Here is a 23,956-nt window from a genome sequence, read left to right on the forward strand (position 1 = left end):
GAAAGGCATCTCAGTAAAGCCTGTGGCGTCCCCACATTTGCAGAAGAGCAGCAACAGAAGTAAGACTGAAAAAATACAACAGTTTTAGTCCAACTATAAGGTTTGTAGTGTGAACAGAGCCAATAACCTTCATCCCATGAGCATCTCATCATACTCACATAGTAGCAACAGCAGACCCAGGAACAGCAGTCCGATGCCTGCAGGTCCTAACTCTATGTCTCTTTTGCTCTGACCATTTTTGCCTCGTTCTCCACACATCTCCCCATCCTCACAGGTGCACGATTGGACCGTCACTTTCTGTGGTTCTGGACAGGCGTGCCCTTGCTGGTCCTTCACCACAAAAGTCACCTCGTAGAAACCGGGCCACAGGTACTCCTTGGCCCTCAGAATGGCTGCAGTGTCTGCAGGCATGAGACGAACAGATGATGAGTGCGGCAAGTCAATATGTTTTCTCTAATATTTTGGATAAAACTCTAAATTCAAATTTGTTTTTGAAATGACATTAATATGTGGTAAACACTGACTCATGTTGACACAGAGCCTGTTCTAACTATCTTCATACTTCAGTGTGCATATCTATTTGGATGTTTTCAGGTCTATTTACATCACGTTTAAATCTTCACCGTATTCTCCTCACCATTGTAGTGCTCCACCTGCCATTTGCCCTTAGTGCCCTCTGGGATGATTTCAAAGACAAAAGGAGCTCCATTGGGGAAAAAATCGTCATCTTTAGCCTCCACAATAACGGCACCATTAGGGATACATACAGTCTGGAAGTCACTGATTAGCATGGGGCAGTTGTCGTTGAAATCCTCCACCTGGATGGCTATTGTGCCAGTGGCTGTTACAGAAGGCATGTCTATGTTGGAGAAATAACCAGAAATAAAAACAAATCATTCATTATTTCCTTTGTTTCCTTCTTTATTATACATACACAAGTTCAGAGACAAATGCATCAGTCCTTCTTCTGCTAGTGGGCAACGAAGGTCTCTATTGCTTATCGCCCAATTCATAAACATGCAGGGGCTGGATCGTTTATAATGAACCTGTTTAAATTATATTTAAGCTTAAACTTAGGTATTGCGGCAGTAATCTTTCAAACAAAGTGCCGCGAGGGACTAAACAAGAGAAAAACATTGTGGACGCGCAAAAACTCAGTCTTTCCAACAGTATGCGTTTGACCTTTTATTTTCAAAGCAAAAGTTCAATAGTCCATATCCATATGTATATTCTTTTATGCATGCGTGCGTGCGTGCGGTCAACAAAAATTGTCCTTCTCCAGCTCACTCCCCCTCCATCTAACGTCACCACACAAATCCTTTGACACGCCCACCACCTATAGTGACTCAAAAACATGTACCGTAATAAACACAAATGTGGCTCCTACATTAGGTATAATTATGGTATTGGCCACTTTGAGTGACAGTCGGGTGCTGTCACAGGTCGCTAACCAACGGCTGTTGTCCCGCTGGGGCCCACCTTAGCTTCTACAATGCTTCACTTTGAAACATTTCAGTTTAAGTCATGACCAGATTTAGACTTTAAGCTTGATGTGTCATACTTTCCCACAGATCATGTTCACTTAGAATTCTAGCATTACATAAAAACATCTGATGCTGGGTGTAGATACAAAGTAGGTGTTACCTTCTGTAATGCAGAGTACTTCAACAGAATACGTCCCGTTGGTCAGGAATGGAGACTCTCTATCTGGCATCTTGTTCAGTTTGATCTCAGCTGTCTTTGGGTCAAATGTGAGCCAGTTGCCAGGATCTGAGCCTTTGAGATACCTACATCAGAGAAACACTGTGTTAGGTATTATCATTGAGTGTAGAAAATCAAGCTGATGTTGTACTTGCAGATTTTTTCATTTGTATGTGTGTGTTTATGCACTGACCTGACATTCTCAGCTGCTTTCCCAGTGTCTCCATCCATTGCGGGGTAGCTGCCAATTACTTCATTAATGCTGACAGAGCTTCTCTCTGAGATGGGAATAGCTTTTACTTTGGGGTCAAAACTTGGCCCCTCTGGCTTGTTCTTCACATTGATTTTGATGGGATAGGTCTTATATGTGGTTCCTGATCCACCACCTGAAGCACCTGTAGCACCGGAACCGCTTGAACCACCGGAACCGCTTGAACCACCGGAACCGCTTGAACCACCGGAACCGCTTGAACCACCGGAACCGCTTGAACCACCGGAACCACTTGAAGCACCGGAACCACTTGAAGCACCGGAACCACTTGAAGCACCGGAACCACCTGAACCACCGGAACCACCGGAACCAACTGTTGCACCGGATGCCCCTCCAGATTCATCATAAGGTGAAGCCTTGTTCCTTACAACCAGTCCAAGTTCAAGGTTTTTCACATCCTCATAATTCACAGCCTGTCAGATGGCACACATACAATGAACAGAGATTTGTATTAGCAAGTATAAAAAGGGGCCCTATTATGCAAATGTCCAGGTTCATGTTTGTATTTATTGCCTCTACTGTGACATGTCTCCATGCTTTAATGTTCAGAAAGGTCTTTATTTATCTCATACTGCCTGTGCTGCAGCACCTCTTTCCAACCACTGTCTGAAACCAGAGCCCAGTCTGCTCTGATTGGGTTAGCTGGACTGCTCTGTTGTGATTGGTCAACCGCTTAGAGATGTCCCGCCCCTTAGCCTATCAGGCACAATGTGTTGGAGCGCTAGCCAATAAAAGCACGAGTGTTACATAGCCATGTCATTATGTTAGGAGTCCAATTGAGACGTTTCGGGCAGGGGGGGCGTGTGTGGTAGAGAAACTCCCTCTGGAGAGAACTTTGGGATTTATGCCTTTGCAGACCATTTACATGCACATACACCTATAACCAGGGCCGTCCCTCCCTACAGGCCGATCATGCTGACTGCGGAGGGGGCCTCATCTTGCGGAGCGTGCCTCAAGTGAGCCGAAAATGTGGCGCAACTATGCGCTTATGCGGCGCAATTAGTGTGGCGCGGCACGGTTTCGCCGCTGCGAGGCTCCACTAGCACCCCCCCCCCCGTCGAGGCGAAACAGAGGGCCTCATCATATAACTTTGCGTGGGGCCTCATGTTGACCAGGGACGGCCCTGCCTATAACACACTACAGGAAAGGGAAAACCCCAAAACATAAAAGGTCCACTTCAACAGTTGTCAAAGACATCATTTTGTGTAAAACTAGGACTGAGTGAAATTAAGACTCAAGGACAACTACATGTTGGCTGTAACAGCTGTTCGTGTGTAAATAAGTCAAGCTATGGTACTCACAAATTAAACGGCTTAGCTGAAGGAAGCCTGTGTGTTCCTGATCACATCCAACAGTATCAGATACAGTGTGGCCAAGGTGGAACTCACTGAATCACTCATTATAAGTTTACGTTTTATTATTCTGTGTATCTTCAATGAAGCATAAAATATATTGTTTGATGTAAAGCTTATTGCCTGTTAAATTATACAAACGTAGCTGTTTCTGGACACGTTTTGTATATATAGTGCTCAGATGGCAGCCTTAGATGACACTGACTAACAGCCACCCTAAATGCTGACCTAAATGCCAATTAGATCACAGTTTCACTTGTTTGTTTCTGAGTTAGTACCCATTCATGTCTACATCTAAAACTTTCATTATGGGCAAGCTTCTGTGTTGCTCACTCAGCAGTACCTTGTCGAGCATTAGGATGCCCTCGTTGGTTATGGGGTCTGTTTTAATGCTGAAGTATCCGGCTTCATTGCCCTTGACGATGTCAAACACGGCTTCCCAGTTATCTGTGGCCCTCATGTCCACGTCCTCTGCTTTGATCCTCATCACCTCCACTTCGTCTGTGTTCTCCTCAATGCTGGCTTCATACTGTAAAGTAAGTAAAACACATTATGAGATGCAGAATGTGTTTTATTTGTTGATGCAGTTCATGTTGATATAGAAGAGTGTGAGTAAGAAATCTACCTCAGATTTTTCCAAAGTGGGAAGGTTGTCATTCACATCTTTGACATCAATGACAACAGTGCCGGTTGCAATGTGTCCACCTGGTGCACCATTTAAGTCTGTACCTTGGACCGTAAGAATGTACTGATCGACTCTCTAAAATAAGAAAAACAGTCACAAATTACTTACATTACATGTCACCTGTTAGATGCTTTTATCCAAAGCGACTTACATACTCAATACTGTGGACAATCCCCACAGGAGCAATTTGGGGTGAAGTGTCTTGCCCAGGGACACAACGACATGCTGACTGCAGTGGGGTTTGAACCTGTGACCCCCTGATCCGAACACCAACGCACAACCCACTGCACCACACGCCTCCCTACAGGCACCTAATCATATTGCTGTGAGATGGGACCAATATAAAAAGTGTGAATTTCAAAGGGGGATCAATTAATTATAACTCAGTTTGCTCAGAGACGCAATGCTATGACTTCCTGCAACTGCCAACAGTTATAGAATTAACAGCCACTTAACTTGGTAATCTCATTCAGAGTTAGAGTGGGGACCTTATCATAAATCTGCCATGAACAACTTTAAAGTGCTCTGCCTGGGTGTTATATTCAATATTATATATCCACCAGAGACACTAATGACAGAGGATTTAAGAGCAGTGGCTGCAACAATCAATTTTGTACTTAGAGAAAAATTCATGTCAAGGTGTTGCCCTGGTGGTCTACGATAGATAGATTACCAAGAAGATATATCTCATTGAAACCCCAATAGGGTTTTTCTTAACTGTTTAATTCAGTGGGGAATGTTTTAGATACCCTAAATCCAAAATAGATAAATTGTGTTGCCTATGTGAAGACATAAGCATGCTGTAAAATCTCAAAAATGCTCTGTTTTATTCAAGTTGTAAACTCTGTTGTGTCAATGCAAAAGCACATATTTTGCAAGATATGAGGTAATTACTCTGCACAAGTAAAGGTTCTTTAATAATCTATACGGCTTTAGACAGCGCTACACAATAGTGGCTGCAGCAGGATTTTCCATCCACGACGTTTCCATCAACAAAGTTCCAAAGTTTTCTTTGATGACTATCGGACTGTTTGGGCCGACAAGGATTGCATCGAGAGCTTCACCATTTCTTAACCATGAGCCTGAGTCTTCGGAGGGTCTCTGTGCTGCAGCAGACGTTCCTGTTCCTCAGACGCTGTGTCTATGCCAGCGTTTCTCAAAGTGTGTTGGGTGCGCCCCACATAGGTATAGGTGGGTCGCGAATGGACGCGATGAACGGGAGATTATTATTATTATTTTTTTAAATACATTTTTTGGACCTCAGGCCGGAATCGAACCTGGGTCCTCGCGGGCGGTAGTGGACTGTTACAGCTGGAGACTCTCAACGGCAGTGGACTTTCGCCGCTGTGCCGGAGCCGCCGGAGCCTCGCAACGGCGGTTGTTTGCGGCGGCGGATGCGGCGGCGGATGCGGTACCGGCGCTGTGAAAGTCCACGGCCCACGTATGCCAGAGCCAGCGGCCCACCGAAGGCAGCAGCCCACCAACGGCAGCGGCCCACGGGGAAAAGTCCCGAATCTCCCGATGGCCAATGCGAGCCTGCTCACACACACACAACTGAAACCAAAATAATTTACAGACATATGTACAAATCTCTCATACACACATGTGAAACGCTCTCACACACACACAACAGCGTTGCAGTCGGGAAGAAAAGCAATGTGGAGCGGCACCTCACCACTTCATAAGGAGTTTAACCGTGACACTTTTCGAAATCCCATTTGTGTCCCCCCACTTTACAAATAGGCCTATGTTTATTATTATTTTTTAACGCAAGCCGTCATCGCCACGGAGGAGCACACAGCCTATGTGAGCGAGCGAAACAGAGAGAGCGAGAGCGAGAGAGAGCACACCTTTATCTATTTAATATAGTTGTAAAAAATAAAGAAATCCTACGGGAGTGATTAGTAAAATATGCATTAATAAAAAGAAAGAATGCTAACTAGGTAACATAAGATAAGAATAAACAAGTTTAAATGATTTGTTATTGGTTGTGATCATATTCTAAAGATGTTTGGATTATTGAAAAGTATACATAAAGGGATAGTGGTGGTCTAATGGATAGTGAGGTGGGCTGAAGATCGGAAGGTTGTGACTTCAAATCCCGCCAGGAACACCACCACTAGTGTGCCCTTGAGTAAGGCACTTAGCCCTTAGTTACTGTAATTGTAAGTCGCTTTGGATAAAAGCGTCAGCTAAATGAAATGTAATGTAATGTAATATACAGCTCCCTTTCATATGAGTGTTGAGAGCTGTATCCATAAATTCATGTTGTGCTCAAAGTGCACCAGATTGATGCATTTGACTTCAACATTTAAAAAAAGATCCCCCCCCTAGAGGATGTGAGGTCCACCCCCACATAAAGCAGGTTAAAAATAATTAAATTGCATACATTTTCCTTTAGTAAACACTGAAAACGGGTCCCACAGACCCAAACAACACACAAAGGTTAAAGGTAAGCATATAATAATAATAAAATGTGCTAAATATATACACTGCAAAAAACAAAAAAAGAGGAGTAAAAGTAGCTCACGACTTGTTTTATTTTTTGAAAGTAGCTCTCATCCTAAAAAAGGTTTGAGACCCCTGTTATTGAACGATATATTTGACCATTTTAAGCTTGGCCTACCATTTTATTGGAGCGATGAGGGACAGGTGGGGCTTGAAAAGGCCCACCTGTTCAAAGTGGGGAATGACAGAAAAAGTTTGAGAACCACTGGTCTATGCTGTGCCCCAGTGGCTGAAATTACTTTTATTGCACATTTTAACTCACATTTATGTTTGTGTAAATTAATAAGATATGCAGGCCAGAAAAAAAATATACGACACTTATCTGTGGATTCATCACTTTGAGCGAAACCTTTCACATTACACAGAGACTTTTGATACACTGTTTAGTCAAATGCTCAGTTCAGCAGCCGACATTATGTATAAGTCAACCGACTGTATTGGTAAAAAATAAACGTAAAAAAAAAGCTACAACAACAAGATTGGAAAGGGGCTTGGGGGGGCAACTCCACATGATTGCTCTCAAATCATCAACACCTTCATGATCGATTTTGCATGGTGATTGGATTAGCTGACATTTGTCATCTGATGTCCGTGGTGCCCTTGAGCAAGGCACCGGACATCCCCCTTCCCCCCTCACTCCCATTGCTCCCCGGGCGCTGTACAATAGCTGCCCACTGCTCCTAGTACTAGACTCCTGGTACTAGGATGGTTTAAATGCAGAGGCCAAATCTCACTGTGTGTGATGTGTGACCATTAAAGTGGATGATTCCCTCCGATTCTGATGGAGTTCGAATTGAAGTTCACTGCAATTGACATAATTGGATGCAATTTGTACTGTACCTCTCTGTCCAGGTCTGGGCTATTGACATAGACAGTCCCATTTCGATGAATGCCGAACATCCCATCAGGTGGGTTTTCATGAAGGATAGTATAGGCGATCTGAGAGTTCTTATTCCCTTGTTCATCAGCATCAGTTGCCGTTATATTCATAACTGAAGTGCCTGTAAAAGAGGAAATAAGGAGGTAGAGCAGGTTGTCCAGAAATTGGAAGATCTGTTTTGCACTTTGTATGGCTGAATGTCTGAACAGTCCCCAAAACTTGAAAATGAATTGTAGTTTTGTTGTATGAAATATATATTTATATCCAGTAGGCTATTTTCACCAATAGACAAAAAATACATTATCCTTGAGGCCTGAAGATTGTGTAAAGTATATTTACTAGGGCTGTCAGTCGATTAAAATATGTAATGGCGATTAATCGCATGATGTCCATAGTTAATCGCGATTAATCGCAAATTAATCGCACATTTTTTATCTGTTCTAAATGTACCTTAGAGGAATATTTTTCAAGTTTTTAATACTCTTATCAACATATGAGTGGACAAATATGCTTTATGCAAATGTTTGTTTATTATCATTGGAACAATGACAAATATTCTCCTGAATATTTGCAACACAACAACCTGGAACCTCTCTCTCTCTCCTACACTCTCTCCCAACCCTGTGTACTTCTTTGCACTGAGCCAGTTGCTCAAACAGACAAGCCTGTTTACAGTTGTCGGCGAAATGCCGCTCCTCTGTCTTCATCTTCAGTCAAAGCATGAGACTGAAGTTCCCACTGTGGGTCAAAATAATGCGCTGTGATGTGATGTGCAGTCGACACGTTGGATGTGATCCGAATTATCTAACGCAGCCCCTCGTCCTCCACAATGTTAAGCTGTAGCCACCCATTTAGCTATCGCTGTTGTTGTCCAGGCGTCTCCCCGGCAAACTTTCAAGTGTGGTCTGCCGCAAGCGAGCGGCAGGAGCGGGGTTGTCAGCATCAGCTGTGTGCTTGGCTTGCTATTTAAAGGTAGGGTAGGTACGTTTGAGAAACTGGCTCGAGATCGCTAGAATTTGAAATAACACAACCGGAGAAAATCTGCCACTTCCTTACAGAGCCCCTCCTCCAACACACACGAACGTGCACATGACCAATGAGGGCACGAGATAAGTTTGTGCACAGATGGAAGGCTGACAGGCAGGTAGGCCATCCAGTTATTTTAGCCGGGCCGGCTAAAATGATTGGTCGTGCTTTTTACAGTACTACGGCTTCCACAGATGACATTTTTTTATGGATTTTTTGTCAAAGCACTTAAGATATTCATTGCTATCGGGATGTTAAGAGCATTCCATGGAATATAACAAAAAGTGTATCTCGAGCCGGTTTCTCAAACTTACCTACCCCACCTTTAAAACACATTTTTTTGTATCCATATCTCTCGCTAGAATCTCCCACCATCAAACTAACAACTACAACAACAACGTAAAGCCTTTGGGATCTGAAACTACGGGGCGGGCCGAGGACAAATACACATGCGTTAATTGCACGTTAAAATAATTAGTGGCGTTAAAAATGATTTGCGTTAACGCATTATTAACGCGTTAACTTGAAGCCCTAATATTTACTCTAATATGTGTAGCTGATTTTGTTCTCCTTTAAAGACAAGGGGCTCGAAAGACTTGTAATTTCAGCAGATCACCGAATCCCATCTTTTATTTAATTTTAATTTATTAAGGGAAAATGTACCTGGATACGGTTCCAGGTACCTGCTGTGCGGACTGAGGCTGGAAAAAGGAGTCTTTCTTATTATGGTCCTTGGTCTTGGAATGACCTTCAATCACGCCTTAAACTGAGGGCACTTGTCTCAATAGCATGTTTTAAATTGAAGTTGTCTGAAGTCCTCACCACCAGCTGCTCTTGCAGTAACAAGTAGTGTACTTTTCTTACTGTCCTAATGTGCACAATGTAGTGACTGCTTTTTCGTCTTTTGTTTTCTTAGTTATGTTCTCTGTATTTTATATGTTTGTGTTATGTGTTATGTGTAACGTTGCTGCCTTCTTGGTCAGGTCAGCATTGAAAATGAGATTTTATCTCAATGTTTTTATCTGGTTAAATAAAAAATAAAAATAAAGTACCAATATTTGAACACGAGCACTTTAGTCCATCATGTAAATGTGCCAAATACAGCCATAAATGCTTCATCTGCATTCCTTGGCAGACTATTGGCATTAAAAGAAGACATAAAAGAGTACATAATCATGAGCACAATAACAGGACATAAGCACAGAAAAAACATGAGCACAATTAAAACACATGAGCACAGTTGAAGCACAATTAGGCACATAATAAAGCCAACACCTTTTCATGCGTTGCTCATTGTTTAGAGTTGGGTGAGAAATTTGAAATGTGAGAATGGGGTATGAATTGAGAGGCAACATCTACGACTGCATTGTAAAAAAAGTAGTCCTTTTAAAAGAACATTGTCAAATGATAGCCAATGGGTTCTGAGATTGCATTAAGGGCAATGCATGCTGCCTCTTATTCTTTGCAAACGGACTGCTTACTGCATACAACTGCATTAATATGCGGAATCTTTTTATAGAGATTCATCTCATGCATGCTCACGAGGATGATATGAAAATAAGATTTTTTTTAAATGACAGTAGGCCTATAGTATTATTCCGATCGAAAGGTGGACAAGGCTGCTAATAAACACAGCTATGCTCTAACAATCGCAGAAATTAATAAGACTAACAGATAGTAAACATCACTGTTAACAAGCTAGCCCTGCAATCTATAACCGTTTATCATCAGAGGGTTGCTGATGGGGGAAACATGGATAGGTATCGTTGTGAAATAAACCCTAACCCTTACCCCAATCCATTATTTAAGCAAACCATTAAAGATTGCATTGCCATCTCAAAACAGGATCGACATTTGTTAAAATTGACCTCAAAAGAAAATATCTTACCTCGAGGACTAAGCTCAGTTACCTCCCCGGCCTTCATGTCTCCAAACACTGGTGGATTGTCGTTCTGATCTTTGATTTTGAACCGTATGTCAATATTGTCCTCTGCAAGCGTGCCATTCTTGAACGTAGCAACACCTTTTAGCTAAAACAGTAGAGTCAAATGTTGCTGTTTTCATCAAATGTATTAGCAGTTTAATTTACAAACATGAATAGCCTGTGACATTGATGTGTTGCATCTGACTGTAATATATTTTAATATCTATGAAATGCACAGAAGAAGTAGAACTCACATTGTAAGTGTCAATGAACTCCCTGTCCAGAATTTTGGTTACATGAATGTTTCCAGTTCTATGGTCGACGACAAACACATGGAAGGGATCTTGGTTTGCGCCAATGCCTTCTAGAGAGTAATCAACATTTCCCTGTTTGTCATCTTTATCCGAATGAATCTGAAACACATGCAGAGCTGATTCAGTTAAACACACTAATTCACATTCACCATTCCACTGCACCAGAAGGAACAACAAAAACATTGTTAACCAGGAAAAATTAAAAAAATTAAATATATCTTTCATGGTGAGAAAAACAACCAAAAACTCTAAATCTTCATTTTATATATGTCTCAGAATGCTACTGTCAAGGGTTAGGGTTAACCCTAACCAACCCTAACCCTTGTGCTCTCTTTTAGAAAACTCCACCCTGCAGGTACAGGCTTGTCTGTGGTAACTAGTCTCCATTTTGTTGAGCATGATGAAAATGTTCCAGTAGCTCCCTCTGGTGACTTGTTTTTATTATATTTTTGCAGATTTGTTCATCTCAATGTCAGGTAAACACTCCTGACACTTCTGAGAACCTCAATAAATGGTTATATTTATAAAAAATAATACAAAAAATGCAATATATATGATCACGTTAGCATTCCATCCATTCATAAGTATTTACACTTAATCCAAAATGATTGTATATTTGATAATCCTAACCCTAGTCCTAACCCTTGATTTGTAAAGCCTTTCAGAGAGTTTAAATTAAAGAGCAATGACTCACCTTGGCAACAGTTTTATCGTGAGAGTAGTTTTTATTTTCCATCAATTGCTTTGGCGGGGGAAGCCATACTCTTTTACTTCTTACCAAATTGTCTTCAGAGTTGGCCTTCACCACAGCAACAGTCTGCAGCTGTAAAGCAATAGATGAAGTCAAGAGTGTGAAAAATAAGGATGCAATCGTGTCAGACTGATTAGCACAGACATGTTAAAAACCAATAATCATCCAGGATGCTTACAAAAAGCCCAATGTACCTCGAGATCTGACTTCCTTTAAAACAGAAAAGATAATCTCTAGGACAGGAGAAGGTCTACTTTGTCACAGGATGCTGCTCTCTAAAAAATGTACTGAAAGAAAAATACACTCAAACTAGTTTCAACAACAGTTTCAAGATGGCCCCCACACTCCAGGACAATGGTGCCTAGCCATCTTCCTGCTAATAGTAAGAAATCAACAATCTATTGCTATACATACAATACATTAAAAAAAAAAGAACATTGTGCTTATAGAAAGCAATGAAAACAATCAGTGACTTTAGGCCTTATTGTGTATGCCAACACATTACTGCTACAGTACGTTTGTTGTGTACCACTTATCTTGTACCTGTGTTTGCTTTCACGTAACTCAAACTAAAATACGTCAGAAAGAAAGAGTCTCAAAGCAATAATGCAATTAGAAAAGCAAATGTGGATTACCCCATGACTCTCAAAAAGTACATAACAGCAATATGACAACCTCATGGTTGAAGATCTAGAAACCATCATTAACAACAGTCGGGTGGAGAACGATTTAATTTTGCTACAATTAATTAATGTTTTAATAAACACCAAATAGAAGCCACAGCTTATCCAGGACTAAATACACTAATTCAGTTAAGTTCTTTCTTGGAGTTCCTGTGAAACATGTGCCTGAAAATGATAATATACCTTTATTGTATTCTATTTTTATTCTAGACTGTCTTGATAACTTGATATAAATGTTAACTTATTCCGTTTCTTTTATCCTGTTCATTCTTCTATGCTTTTTGGAGCCATCTAGTGGTCACACATTCAACTTACCACCAGGTGAATTTATTAGCTTTTTGTTCAGCTGCTTTCTTTATTTTTATTATTATGAATAGTTTTTTAAGTTATTATTTATCCATTTCACCTAAACTGGTCAACAATCTTGTCATTGTGAAATATCATTATTTATTTCACATTGATTGGCTTTTAAAGAGAAAACACCCTAGAAATTAGGGCTACGGATTTACATCCATTGTCTCAATTTTCAATGAAACATCCGTTCGACTAACACAGGTGTTTCCAGTTATTCTGGTGGATTAGGGCCCACCTTGTTTGAACTTGGTGGAGCTATGCACCGTCAGCCTTGACATTTTGAAGTGTTGTCATGTTCAAACAAAAACAAAACTAACAGTAAATAGACAGTAGGGTGTCAGTTGAGCAGAGTCTATACATGCACAGACAGTCCTGAGATGAGGTCTGAAATTTGGCACCCTATTCATGTATCAAAAGAGGAATTGCATTCACTTTCTGTGAATTGTTCAGGGCGTAGCCTGCTGACTGTTGCCTGTAGTGGGGCAGCTAGGTTAAACTAATTGCATTTTGCAATAAAAGAAACACATTTGGCACAGATACAGGTTTAAATGTAATGAAAAAAGATATCTCAGGGTTAAACAGGGCTGAATATGGAAATCTGATTTTATGACTTGCCAGGTACAATATTTGTTTTAGGTTTTACACTCCCGTTGGCTGTGGAATTGTGTTTGCAGGGCAGGTTCCCTGATCCTGGGAAAAGTTTGTTGGCAAAATAAAAAGATGTCAAATATTTCATTTGCAGAGCAATAAAAACATATCCAGTTGGAATGTCATGCTACTTCTGCTAGGTCCGTTATTGTATTATCACTAGTAACACCTGTGACCTTCCACTTCTTGTTTTAACACAATGATGTTCAGATGTAAAACTGCCTCCTACAGGTAACACATATATAACACACTTATCAATACAACAAGGACCCATTCTAGGACTGAATGCTATGTTCAGGCTCCAGCTAACTAGCCAACTCTTTTTTTTATGGTATAGAGCAGGGGTCGGCAACAGGCGGACCGCGGTCCGGATCCGGACCCAGACGCCGACCTATACGGACCCGGACCTATAATCAATACATTAATAGGGGATTTCAATTTTGACGGGGCGATTCTATTTTAACCGCCGCCGACAGGGGGCGAAAGAGACGAGTGAGCGATACAGGGAGAGAAACACAGAAGAAGAGACGAGAGAGCGGCAGAGAGAAGCGGAGAGGAAAGTGAGTGAAGAGAATAATTAGCGATACAGGGAGAGAAGCGGAGAGGAGAGTGAACAGGCGTGTTAGCGGCAGACAGGGAGAGACAAATAATTACACATGGCGCTCTCCAAGAAGAGGAAAGTGGACAGTGAGAACAGAGCTTTTAACCCTGAGTGGACGGACTCATTCATGTTCATCCTGCCCACTGGGAGCACAGAACCAGTGTGTCTCATTCAGAGACCGTGGCGCTCATTAAAAGTGCCAAAACGCCACTATGAGACAAAACACAAAGTGTTTGACCAAACATTCCCTCTCAAGTCAGAACTGAGGTCACAAAAAATAAGCAGTCTCAGAGCCCGATATGATCAGTCTACCAGGATCAAAATTCAAACTAAATATCGTTCCAGGGCAGGCTAACCGAGGCTAACCAATGAGCACCTGCATGTGTGTATGAGAATGGCCCTGACACCATTTCAGCCCAGATTTAAACTCCTGGCAGGACAAGCTCGAGCTCAATTCTCGCACTGAATTAAAAAAAAGTGAGTGAGGGACTGCAATATAAGAGGGAAAGAAAGAGAAACTTTAAAACTGTTCAATTGTTATGATGTAAAGACTGATATTGTTCTGTAATCGGCTGATTATTTTATTTATCTAAAATGAAGTACTTTTAAGATGCACACATTTTCAAAAGCTATTTTATTTATTTTCTCTATTTTATTTTTAAATGCAGCCCGAGAGGAACATTACACATATCCACAGTATTTACTGTATATCTGTATAGTTCAATGGTAATTGACAATAAATATTTTTGTTTTTGAATTGTACTTTCTTCATTTGATTGGCAGTAAGTTGTTGATTACATGCAGACGTTGATAAAGCGACAGGCTACTTCAATAGAGAGGCGAAGTCCCTCCCCTTCCGGTGGGACTCATGGGACCTTATTTCGGAAAAAGTTTGTATTGAAGTCAATGGAGAGAGAAAGATTATCTTTCGATCCCGTTTGAATTGTGCCACGAATTACACATATGATGTTTGTCAATCTTAAATAATAATTTCCATGTCAAAAAAGTCACTGTTTGTCGTAAAACTGTTGAAATATAAGACTATGAAAAATACGCAACTAGAAAGACTACAAATCCCAGAATCCCGGTCCTGCATGCTGGCTCTTACGGAACCGACTAACTCCCCTTGTGTGTATGTACAGCTCTCAACATGCCCAGACTTGTAGTGATTTTCACCTCTTTTAATACTTTTCGCCTCATTCTGAAAGAAAGAAGTGAGATGTGCCAACGTGACGGCCGTCTTGGTGTGTGGTGCGAGACGGGAGATGTAGTTCATTGAGCGGTTTCACACAAAAAAAGTGTTACTTCAGTTTTACGACACATTTGAATTTTTTTGACTTGTAAAATTATCTTTTAAATTGACAAACATCATATGTGTAATTTGTGGCACAATTCAAACGGGATCGAAAGATAATCTTTCTCTCTCCATTGACTTCAATGCATAACTTTTCCGAAATAAGGTCCCATGGAGCTCAACCGGAAGGGGAGGGACTTCGCCTCTCTATATATATCACACTAATTCATAAAGCAACTTAGACATGTTGATGTTCCGGACCTTTGCATGGGGAGATTTTCTCTAACTGGACCTCGTTGAATTTGAGTTGAATACCCCTGGTATAGAGAGAGCAAACACAGGAGGACAGCCCCAGGCAGCTGATTAAAGGCTTTAGATTAGTTCAAAAATCATTGAACCACTAGAAGCTATCCATCAATGAATACACCTCAAAGGAATTAAAGCAGAACATATACAAGATCAACATTTATGCAGACAACATTGTACTTTTCACTTCAAATGGTTAACGTGTTTGCCAATACTCTGTCAAAGATATCATTGTTGTGGGAAGTCACTTGTATGTATTACAACTAGGAAGCTGACATTAGTGTTTTTTCCACGGGACACAGCATGAAGTTGGATACTATGAGAAAAATATCCAACTGTCACTGTGTGTCAAGAGGAGACATTGACGCACCCAGCCACTCCCTGGGGATTAACATGAGCCTCACCTGTTCAGTCATGAATAGGCCAAACAAGACAACACAACAGGTGTGATGAATATAGGGCTCAGATGACTCACCAGGTACATTACATGTATGAAAAACTGCTGAGCACATACAACGTATTTATTCATCTAGGAAAATACCTCGAGGGACACTCCTATCCTTTCCTCACTTGAATACGTATTTAGTAATGCAAATGTGATTGAAGATGGTTTTGAACAAGCCCTCACTTGATCAACCTTTAATACAGTGCCTCGCAAAAATATTCACCTCCCTTGGCATATTTATTATGTAATTGCATTAAAACCTGTAATTAAAATCATTAAAAAAATTAAAACAAATCAATAAATCAAAAATACTCCTGAGCTAGTAAGTGTCACAGCAGAAATCTGAGTATCTGTCCATAGAACCAATTTATGCCATACACTCCACAGAGCTTAGCTTTATGGAAAAGTCACCCAAAAATAAGAAAAAAATATGAAAACACTTTTGGATTTGGCTAAAAGGCATGTGAAAAAAAGGTACTCTAATATATATACTATAAGGCTGAAATGTTACTTTTTGTCCATCAAGAAAAACTCTTTGTGTAGCGCAAACACAACAACTCTCATCACCATGACAACACTATCCCTACAGCAAAGCATGGTGGTGGCAGCATCATGTTATGGGGATGTTTTTCATGGGATGGGACTCGGAAACTGGCCCGAATTGAATGGTGCTAAATACAAGGACAATTCCAGAGGAAAATGTGTCAGAGATTTGAGGCTAGGACGGAGTTCACCTTCAGCAGGAAAGGTGAACCTTACCGCTAAAGCAACACTTGAGTGGTTTAAGGGGGAATTATTTAAGTGTCTCGGAACTGCCTAGTCCTGAGGCCTGTACTACGAAGCCGGTTCAACATAACCTGGATATGTTTGAGTTAGCCGGTTGGCCTAATCCAAAACATACGCGCTCTCGCTAAGCGGTCCTACGACGCTGGTTATCAAGTGAATCGCTCAAGCCAGCCGTGTCCTATCTAGTTAGGTGCGCGTTCACATGAAAGGGGTGGTATTTGGAGCATTCGACCAATCACAAACATGGACAAGCGTACTGACAGCGCAGCGTCATACTTCCTGAATGAAAAGTGAACTTTAATATTGGTCAAATATGAAGACGTTAAACTTTAAACATCCATGACTTAAACACTTTATCCAGGATCAAAGCCACATAGCTGCACCTGCAAGGTGAATACAGCTGGTAAAAGAAAAAGTGTTTGAATGCGTACATCAACAGGTTTATGATATCACTGCTGCCCCGTCTAAGACACGGGTGGATCTGACTTTAATTACATTTGACTCAAGTGCTTCGTCAACATAATGTGTTGCTTAAAATAATACTTCTGCATGCAGTATGTGACACTGTAAGTGTTGCACGGCCAGATACGGCTCAAGAAGCTGACTCAGATAAGGAAATATATGATACATTATGATGTGATATGATATGAATGATAATGGGACACATCGACGTCTGCACTCACAGTGCCGCGGACTGTAGGCTACGTAATGTTACTTTGATCCGGTTACTTAAGTTGTGGCAGATATTTAAGTAAGCTTTCTTAACGCTAATGTTATAATAGCCAGATTGCTCTGAAGATGGGAGGGGATATTCTATTAATTTTCACGTTCACACAGTCGGTGATTTTGGTCGGCCGTCTTTCCTGCAACGGCACACTGTTGTTATCAGCTGTTCCACCATGGTTGCTACCTCAACCTGTAATAGATTTATCCTTATTGAAATGGTCTGAGGACAAGGATTTAACATGGACATTAAATAAATCAACAGTAGGTGGCGATATATGCTCCAAGTGGAAGCGATTCGCCATTAAAGCAAAGAAGTAGAACTCTGCACAGTTGATCTCTTATCCTGGAACCTATCCTGCTCCGGAGCAGGCTAGCTGTTCAGCATAAGTTATCTAGCCCAGGGGTTCCCAACCCCCGGTGTTACTGCCGGGCCGCGAAATAGCTGTGAGTTTATCGTAATATTTGCAGAATTATAAATATATACAAATATTTTATCATCATATTTTTTTCAAAAAGTGTTTAATTTTCACCAAGGCGCATGATGTGTGTGTGTGTATGTGCTCTGCTCAGCTCAGCTCTGTGTGTTCGGTGTGTTTGTGTCTGTCCGACACCGGCATTTGTTTTCAAATGTTTATGAACAGTAATTTACACACATATGGCTAACTCCATATATGCGGCTGTTCCCAAAATAAATTAGTTTAATCTTAATCTCGATGTAGTGCTAAATGCTGTCGGAGTGCACCGGAACGAACGACACTATCATAATATCTTCTGAAAACAAATGCCAGTGTCGCACGCACGCACGCACGCACGCACGCACGCACGCACGCACGCACGCACGCACGCACGCACGCACGCACGCACACCGACCTGTGCCAAAAAACGACACAGGTTCTTTTTTAAACTTTGTTAATATGTTTTGGATGCATATTGTTCTAGTATTTGTTCAGGCTGTTACATACAATTAGCCTCTGTTGCTACCTGCTGGTGGTGAGTAAATATTACAATCAGTTCAAATTGACAACCTGTCCGCGATTTTTTTTTTATGTATCTGCCGGTCCTTGGCACAATAAAGGTTGGGAACCCCTGATCTAGCCCACTAAGAAGTGAACCAGCTTCATAGGACCGGAAATCCCTGAAGTTAGCTTGCTAAACGAAAATCCTGATTCGTAGTACAGGCCCCAGGTTAGCCGCTCAGCATAAGTTACCATGGAGATGTAGCCCGCTAAAAAGAGAACCAGCGTCGTAGGACCGGAAACCCAGAGTTTTCCCTGAAAATCCGGCTTCGTAGTACAGGCCTCAGGGGTCTTTTAATAATAATAATAATAATAATAATAATAATAGATTACATTTGTATAGCGCCTTTCAAGGGACCCAAGGCTGCCTAACTTTTACTATTGTATGAGCCATTTCGCCCCCTTTGCCACAAATAATGTTTGATAACAAAGTTTATAAAGTTATATCTATATTTGTACATTTACAAAAGCTACATATTGTTGCATGTATTAAAGAATGACAGTAAAGCAAACTGTTGTTTATTGTTATTTTTGTTGACAAAAAAAAAACACTGGCATGGGTAGGCAGTACTCTTAATAAAGAAGACCTATTTTGATTCCTACCCATATGTGGAATATAAATAATATAAAAAGTAATTAACATATACCTGCAGCCTAATAGGGCTATAAGATTAAACATGAAAAATAGGCCAGTTTGTTTTTAATTAAGACTTTAAACAGCAGTTTCAGTGTGCCCGCACTCCCTCAGTTTTTACCTCATTGACGTAAAGCAATCGCCTGAATCTGTACCGTATAACAGCGCTGTGTGTTTGATATAGTTTATATTAAACTCATCACAGAGTAGGCTGCAGCTGAATTGTTGCCATTTTAATGGCCCAGTTCTTTATGGTCTTTAAAAGACGTCAACTTATTTCTGAACAATTTCGCTTTTTACTTTTTGAAGTCCGAAAATAGATGCTCTGATATTGTAATTCACGATATTTCTTGTGTATTTTCCAGTATTAAACAGCTTCCCATGCCTTAATATCTCATGAGCAGCCAAAAAAAAGCAGTAGTGGTTGAGTTTCAAGACTTGATATATTGAAAGATTTTTGCTCTGCTCAGCTTTCTGGATAAGCTCCGAAAACGATCGTATTCATTATTTTTTGGGATTTATCCATGATTATTTTACTGACATCAGAGGCCTGTACTACGAAGCTGGATTTTCGCTGAGCCGGCTAACTTCAGGGAAATCTCGGGCTTTCCGGTCCTACGACGCTGGTTCTCTTTTTAGCAGGCTAGATTTCCATGGTAACTTATGCTGAGCGGCAAACCTGGGGGGTATACTACGAATCTAGTTCAACATATCCTGGATATGTTTTGAGTTATCCGGCTGACTAAATCCAAAAAAAAAAAACGCTCTCGCTAAACTGTCCTACGACGCTGGCTATCACCTCGACCGCAAGCCAGCCGTGTCCTATCTAGTTAGGTGCGCGTTCACATAAAAGGGGTGGTATTTGGAGCATTCGACCAATCACAAACATGGACAAGCCGTGTACTGACAGCGCAGCGCGTCATATATTTCCTGAATGAAAAGTCAACTAATATTAGACAAATATGAAGACGTTAAACTTTAAACATCCATGACTTAAACACTTTATCCAGGATAAAAGCCACATAGTTGCAGCTGCAAGGTGAATACTGCTGGTAAAAGAAAAAGTGTTTGAATACGTTCATTAACAGTTTTATGATATCACTGCTGCCCCGTCCAAGACACGAGTGGATCTGACTTTAATTACATTTGACATTTGACTTAATGTGTTGCTTAAAATAATACTTCTGCATACAGTATGTGACACTGTGAGTGTTGCACGGCCAGATACGGCTCAAGAAGCTGACTCAGATAAGGAAATATATGATACATTATGATGTGATATCATGTGATATGAATGATAATGGGGTACGTCTGCACTCACAGTGCCGCGGACTGTAGGTTATTTATGTTGTGGCAGATATTTAAGTAAGCTTTCTTAACGCTAATGTTATAATAGTCAGATTGCTCTGAAGATGGGAGGTGATATTCTATTCATTTTCACGTTCACACAGTCGGTGATTTTGGCCGGCTGTCTTTCCTGCAACGGCAGTTTAAACTGTATTTCCTTTCTCCTCCTGTCATATGAATTGAACGCTTTAAACTCCGCACACTGAGCTCTGATTGGTCAGCAGGCAGTGCTTTTATCCTGGAACCTATCCTGCTCCGGAGGATAGCCGTTCAGAATAAGTTATCTAGCCCGCTAAAAAGTGAACCAGCTTCGTAGGACCGGAAACCCCTGAAGTTAGCTTGCTAAACGAAAATCTTGATTCGTAGTATAGCCCCCTGCTCCGGAGCGGGTTAGGTTGCAGGCTAAGAGATCAACTCAGTGAAAGCACCGCCTGCTGACCAATCAGAGCTCCGTGTGCGGAGTTTAAAGCGATCAATTCATATTACAGGATAGAGGAAATACAGAAAAACTGCCGTTGCAGGAAAGACGGCCGGCCAAAATCAACTGACTGTGTGAACGTGAAAATTAATAGAATATCCCCTCCCATCTTCAGAGCAATCTGACTATTATAACATTAGCGTTAAGAAAGCTTACTTAAATATCTGCCACGACATAAGTAACCGGATCAGAGTAACATTAAGTACAGTCCGCGGCACTGTGAGTGCAGACGTCGATGTGTCCCATTATCATTCATATCATATCACATCATAATGTATCATATATTTCCTTATTTGAGTCAGCTTCTTGAGCCGTATCTGGCCGTGCAACACTCAGTGTCACATACTGTATGCAGAAGTATTATTTTAAGCAACACATTAAGTTGACTCGAGTCAAATTCTCCTAATTAAAGTCAGATCCACTCGTGTCTTGGACGGGGCAGTGATTTCATAAACCTGTTAATGTACGCATTCAAACGCTTTTTCTTTTACCAGCTGTATTCACCTTGCAGGTGCAGCTATGTGGCTTTTATCCTGGATAAAGTGTTTAAGTCATGGATGTTTAAAGTTTAACTTCTTCATATTTGACTAATATTAAAGTTCACTTTTCATTCAGGAAGTATGACGTTGCGCTGTCAGTACGCTTGTCCATGTTTGAGATTGGTCGAATGCTCCAAATACCACCCCTTTCATGTGAACGCGCACCTAACTAGATAGGACACGGCTGGCTTGAGCGATCCACTTGATAACCAGCGTCGTAGTACAGCTTAGCGAGAGCGCGTATGTTTTGGATTGGGCCAACCGGCTAACTCAAACATATCCAGGTTATGTTGAACCAGCTTCGTAGTACAGGCCTCTGGTGATGGTTACTCAGGATAAAAATCGCAGTGGGTAGATTTAGTAGGATGTGACACGCACATTTCATTTGGCGAGTTTCTGAAACAGTTTTTGTTATTTCAGTGGTATCACCTCAAACTATAATAATAATAATAATAATAATAGGTGTTACATTAGAAAGACTGTCCACTGTACAACAGGAAGTACATTTAAATAGACAATATTTATGTCAATAGTTATCAAGGCTAAAGGGAGCCACTGGTCACCGACCCCTGGCCTAGTCAAAGCCATTAAATTCATCCAATTGAGAATGTGTGACTTACAAACTCATCCAATTTAAAGGAGCTGGAGCTTACCCTTTAAGAGCAAAAAGTGGCTCTACAAAGTATTGATCTTTGGAGGACGAATACTTATTCAAACTTTTTATATTTCTTGTGTGTTTCAAAATAGAAACATATTTGGCACCTTTAAAGCGGTTGGCATGTTTAGTGTAAAATAAACAAGTAAGAAAAAATTATTTTTCCTCGACCATGTTTCTGTTTGACACCGCCATGGCAGCAGGTAGGTTTAAACAAGAAGTAGCTGATAAGACTAAGTAAACAAGTCATTCTTTCATCAGCGTAGTATTATTTGGTTTACTGGGTTTGAATCTTTTTGACACAAGGCAGCATTCACAACAAACTTGAATTTTTTTTAAACACAGTTAAGTTATAACAATAGAAAACATAGAAAAAGACATAGGAAACTCCTTCTGTACTCACTGTCAAAAGTAGCAAAAAGACGTGCAAGGAAATCCCGATCATGACTAGAGAAAGTCCCAGTGCTAAGTGAACCAAGCTTTACGAGTCCCAGACAGACTGTGAGCTGATGGAGGCTAAGAGGAGGCTTATGAAAGAGGATTGCTCCCCCACACAAACACACCCTCAAGCATGAATACAGTGGTGTGTATGTGGGTGTTACGCAATTTACAGTCACTGAAAAACAAATGATGGAATTTACTTGGAAGCTACAAAGTTTTTGTAGGTGTACACTTATGGTAAAATAAGCATATTGACAAGCTAAACAAAAAACTAGTCTTGACTGGTCTGTACCAGATAAAATGTGTTTTATACATATTAGCACTATGCCAGCTAGCAAGTTATGAGTGTGTATCAGTGACGTGCGGTGAGGTTCATGGCTGGTGAGGCACTGACTCTTTCAGAGTCAGATTTACAAATATTATATTTTGACCTTAATTGAAATATTCTGTTATTTTCAAAAGCTTTTTTAGTCTGATGCTATGATTAATTTTAAACAGACCGTTCAACAAAAGGATACCCAAAATCTAAATATTGGATTGTTCTTTCTTAGTAAGATCCCATTTTCATTACAATTGTGGTCTTACCTTGACTTGAAGATGAAGTCCATGCAATCCTTCTGGACAACAATCTCTATTACTGTTATGTAAAAGTCCTCCTTATCTTCCTGTAGTTTCAAAAGTCAATAGTTTGTTGTTTGCGTCTACCGTCTCTGCGTAGAATAACAGTAGCAACAAGAACCTGTGGGCTCACGTGCGCCCCCTTCAGTGCGGCAGAGGTTATGGCTGCCTCTCCTGATGCTTTTTTCATTGCCGTTGTACGATGAGACCAGCGGGCCTAAATATCATATATACGTGAAATAAGTTATTTAGAGACTAACCCGCAAAAAAAGTGATTCGCGGATGGTATTTTTTCAAACGCTTTTTTCCGGGTTCGGTTCTGGGTAAAACAAAGATGATGCGGGTCGGGTCGCGGGTGTTGCATAATAAATATATTAAAAATAATAATAATTTAGTTTAATGTTTAAATCCTCAGACCTCTCCCCCGCGGGACCGCGCATAATCATAACCTCTGCAGCGCATCAATCTGCTGCTGAGCGCGCCACATTCGAAATGGCTGAGGTGAAGCTCTCTAGCGGAGAATACAGCATTTTCAATAACACTTCCTGAAGAGCAAAATCCAACGTCTGGGAGGCTTTTGGTGTCATCCTAGATGGAGAAAATAACCAACATCCCACGCTTTTTAAAACAAATATGCAACTGCGTGTGTTAATATTTGCACGTTTTCACTGCTCATATATATGTGGGTTCGGGTCGGGTTGCGGATCTTGTGCCGACGGGTCGGGTCGCGGAACTAATTGGCAATATGTGCAGGTAGCGGGGCGGGTTCGGTATTGCACGTCGCGGGTGCGGGGCGGGAGCGGGACTTGAAAATCAGACCCGTGCAGGACTCTGCCCCACAGTAACTGGCTTAAGCGCGCTCACAAAATAAGTGGCCGCGCTAAATTAGTGCCCGCGCTCCAGCAAGTTACTGTGGGCTTACGAGAGGCAGAGCTCGTCCCTGCCTCAATCCTCATCGCTCCCATGTAGCCTA

At 41.1% G+C, this 23,956-nt stretch overlaps 1 protein-coding gene across 1 annotated transcript; it reads right to left on the reverse strand.

The window, feature by feature from the left end:
* Positions 1–7: 7 nt before the first annotated feature.
* Positions 8–22,441, reverse strand: LOC117491021 (desmoglein-2-like; the record flags this gene model as incomplete). The annotated part of the gene is made up of 12 exons (XM_034140835.1): positions 22,328–22,441; positions 11,356–11,484; positions 10,602–10,760; positions 10,312–10,453; positions 7,358–7,518; positions 3,950–4,084; positions 3,668–3,853; positions 1,895–2,385; positions 1,645–1,787; positions 638–859; positions 159–401; positions 8–65 (listed from the first exon to the last, which is right to left on the reverse strand). Coding segments are annotated over exons 1-12 (2,111 nt in total), but the record flags the coding sequence as incomplete, so codon positions are not given.
* Positions 22,442–23,956: the final 1,515 nt, after the last annotated feature.

The sequence above is a fragment of the Trematomus bernacchii genome, unplaced genomic scaffold (assembly GCF_902827165.1).
Source record: "Trematomus bernacchii unplaced genomic scaffold, fTreBer1.1, whole genome shotgun sequence".
In the NCBI taxonomy this organism is placed as follows: domain Eukaryota; kingdom Metazoa; phylum Chordata; class Actinopteri; order Perciformes; family Nototheniidae; genus Trematomus; species Trematomus bernacchii.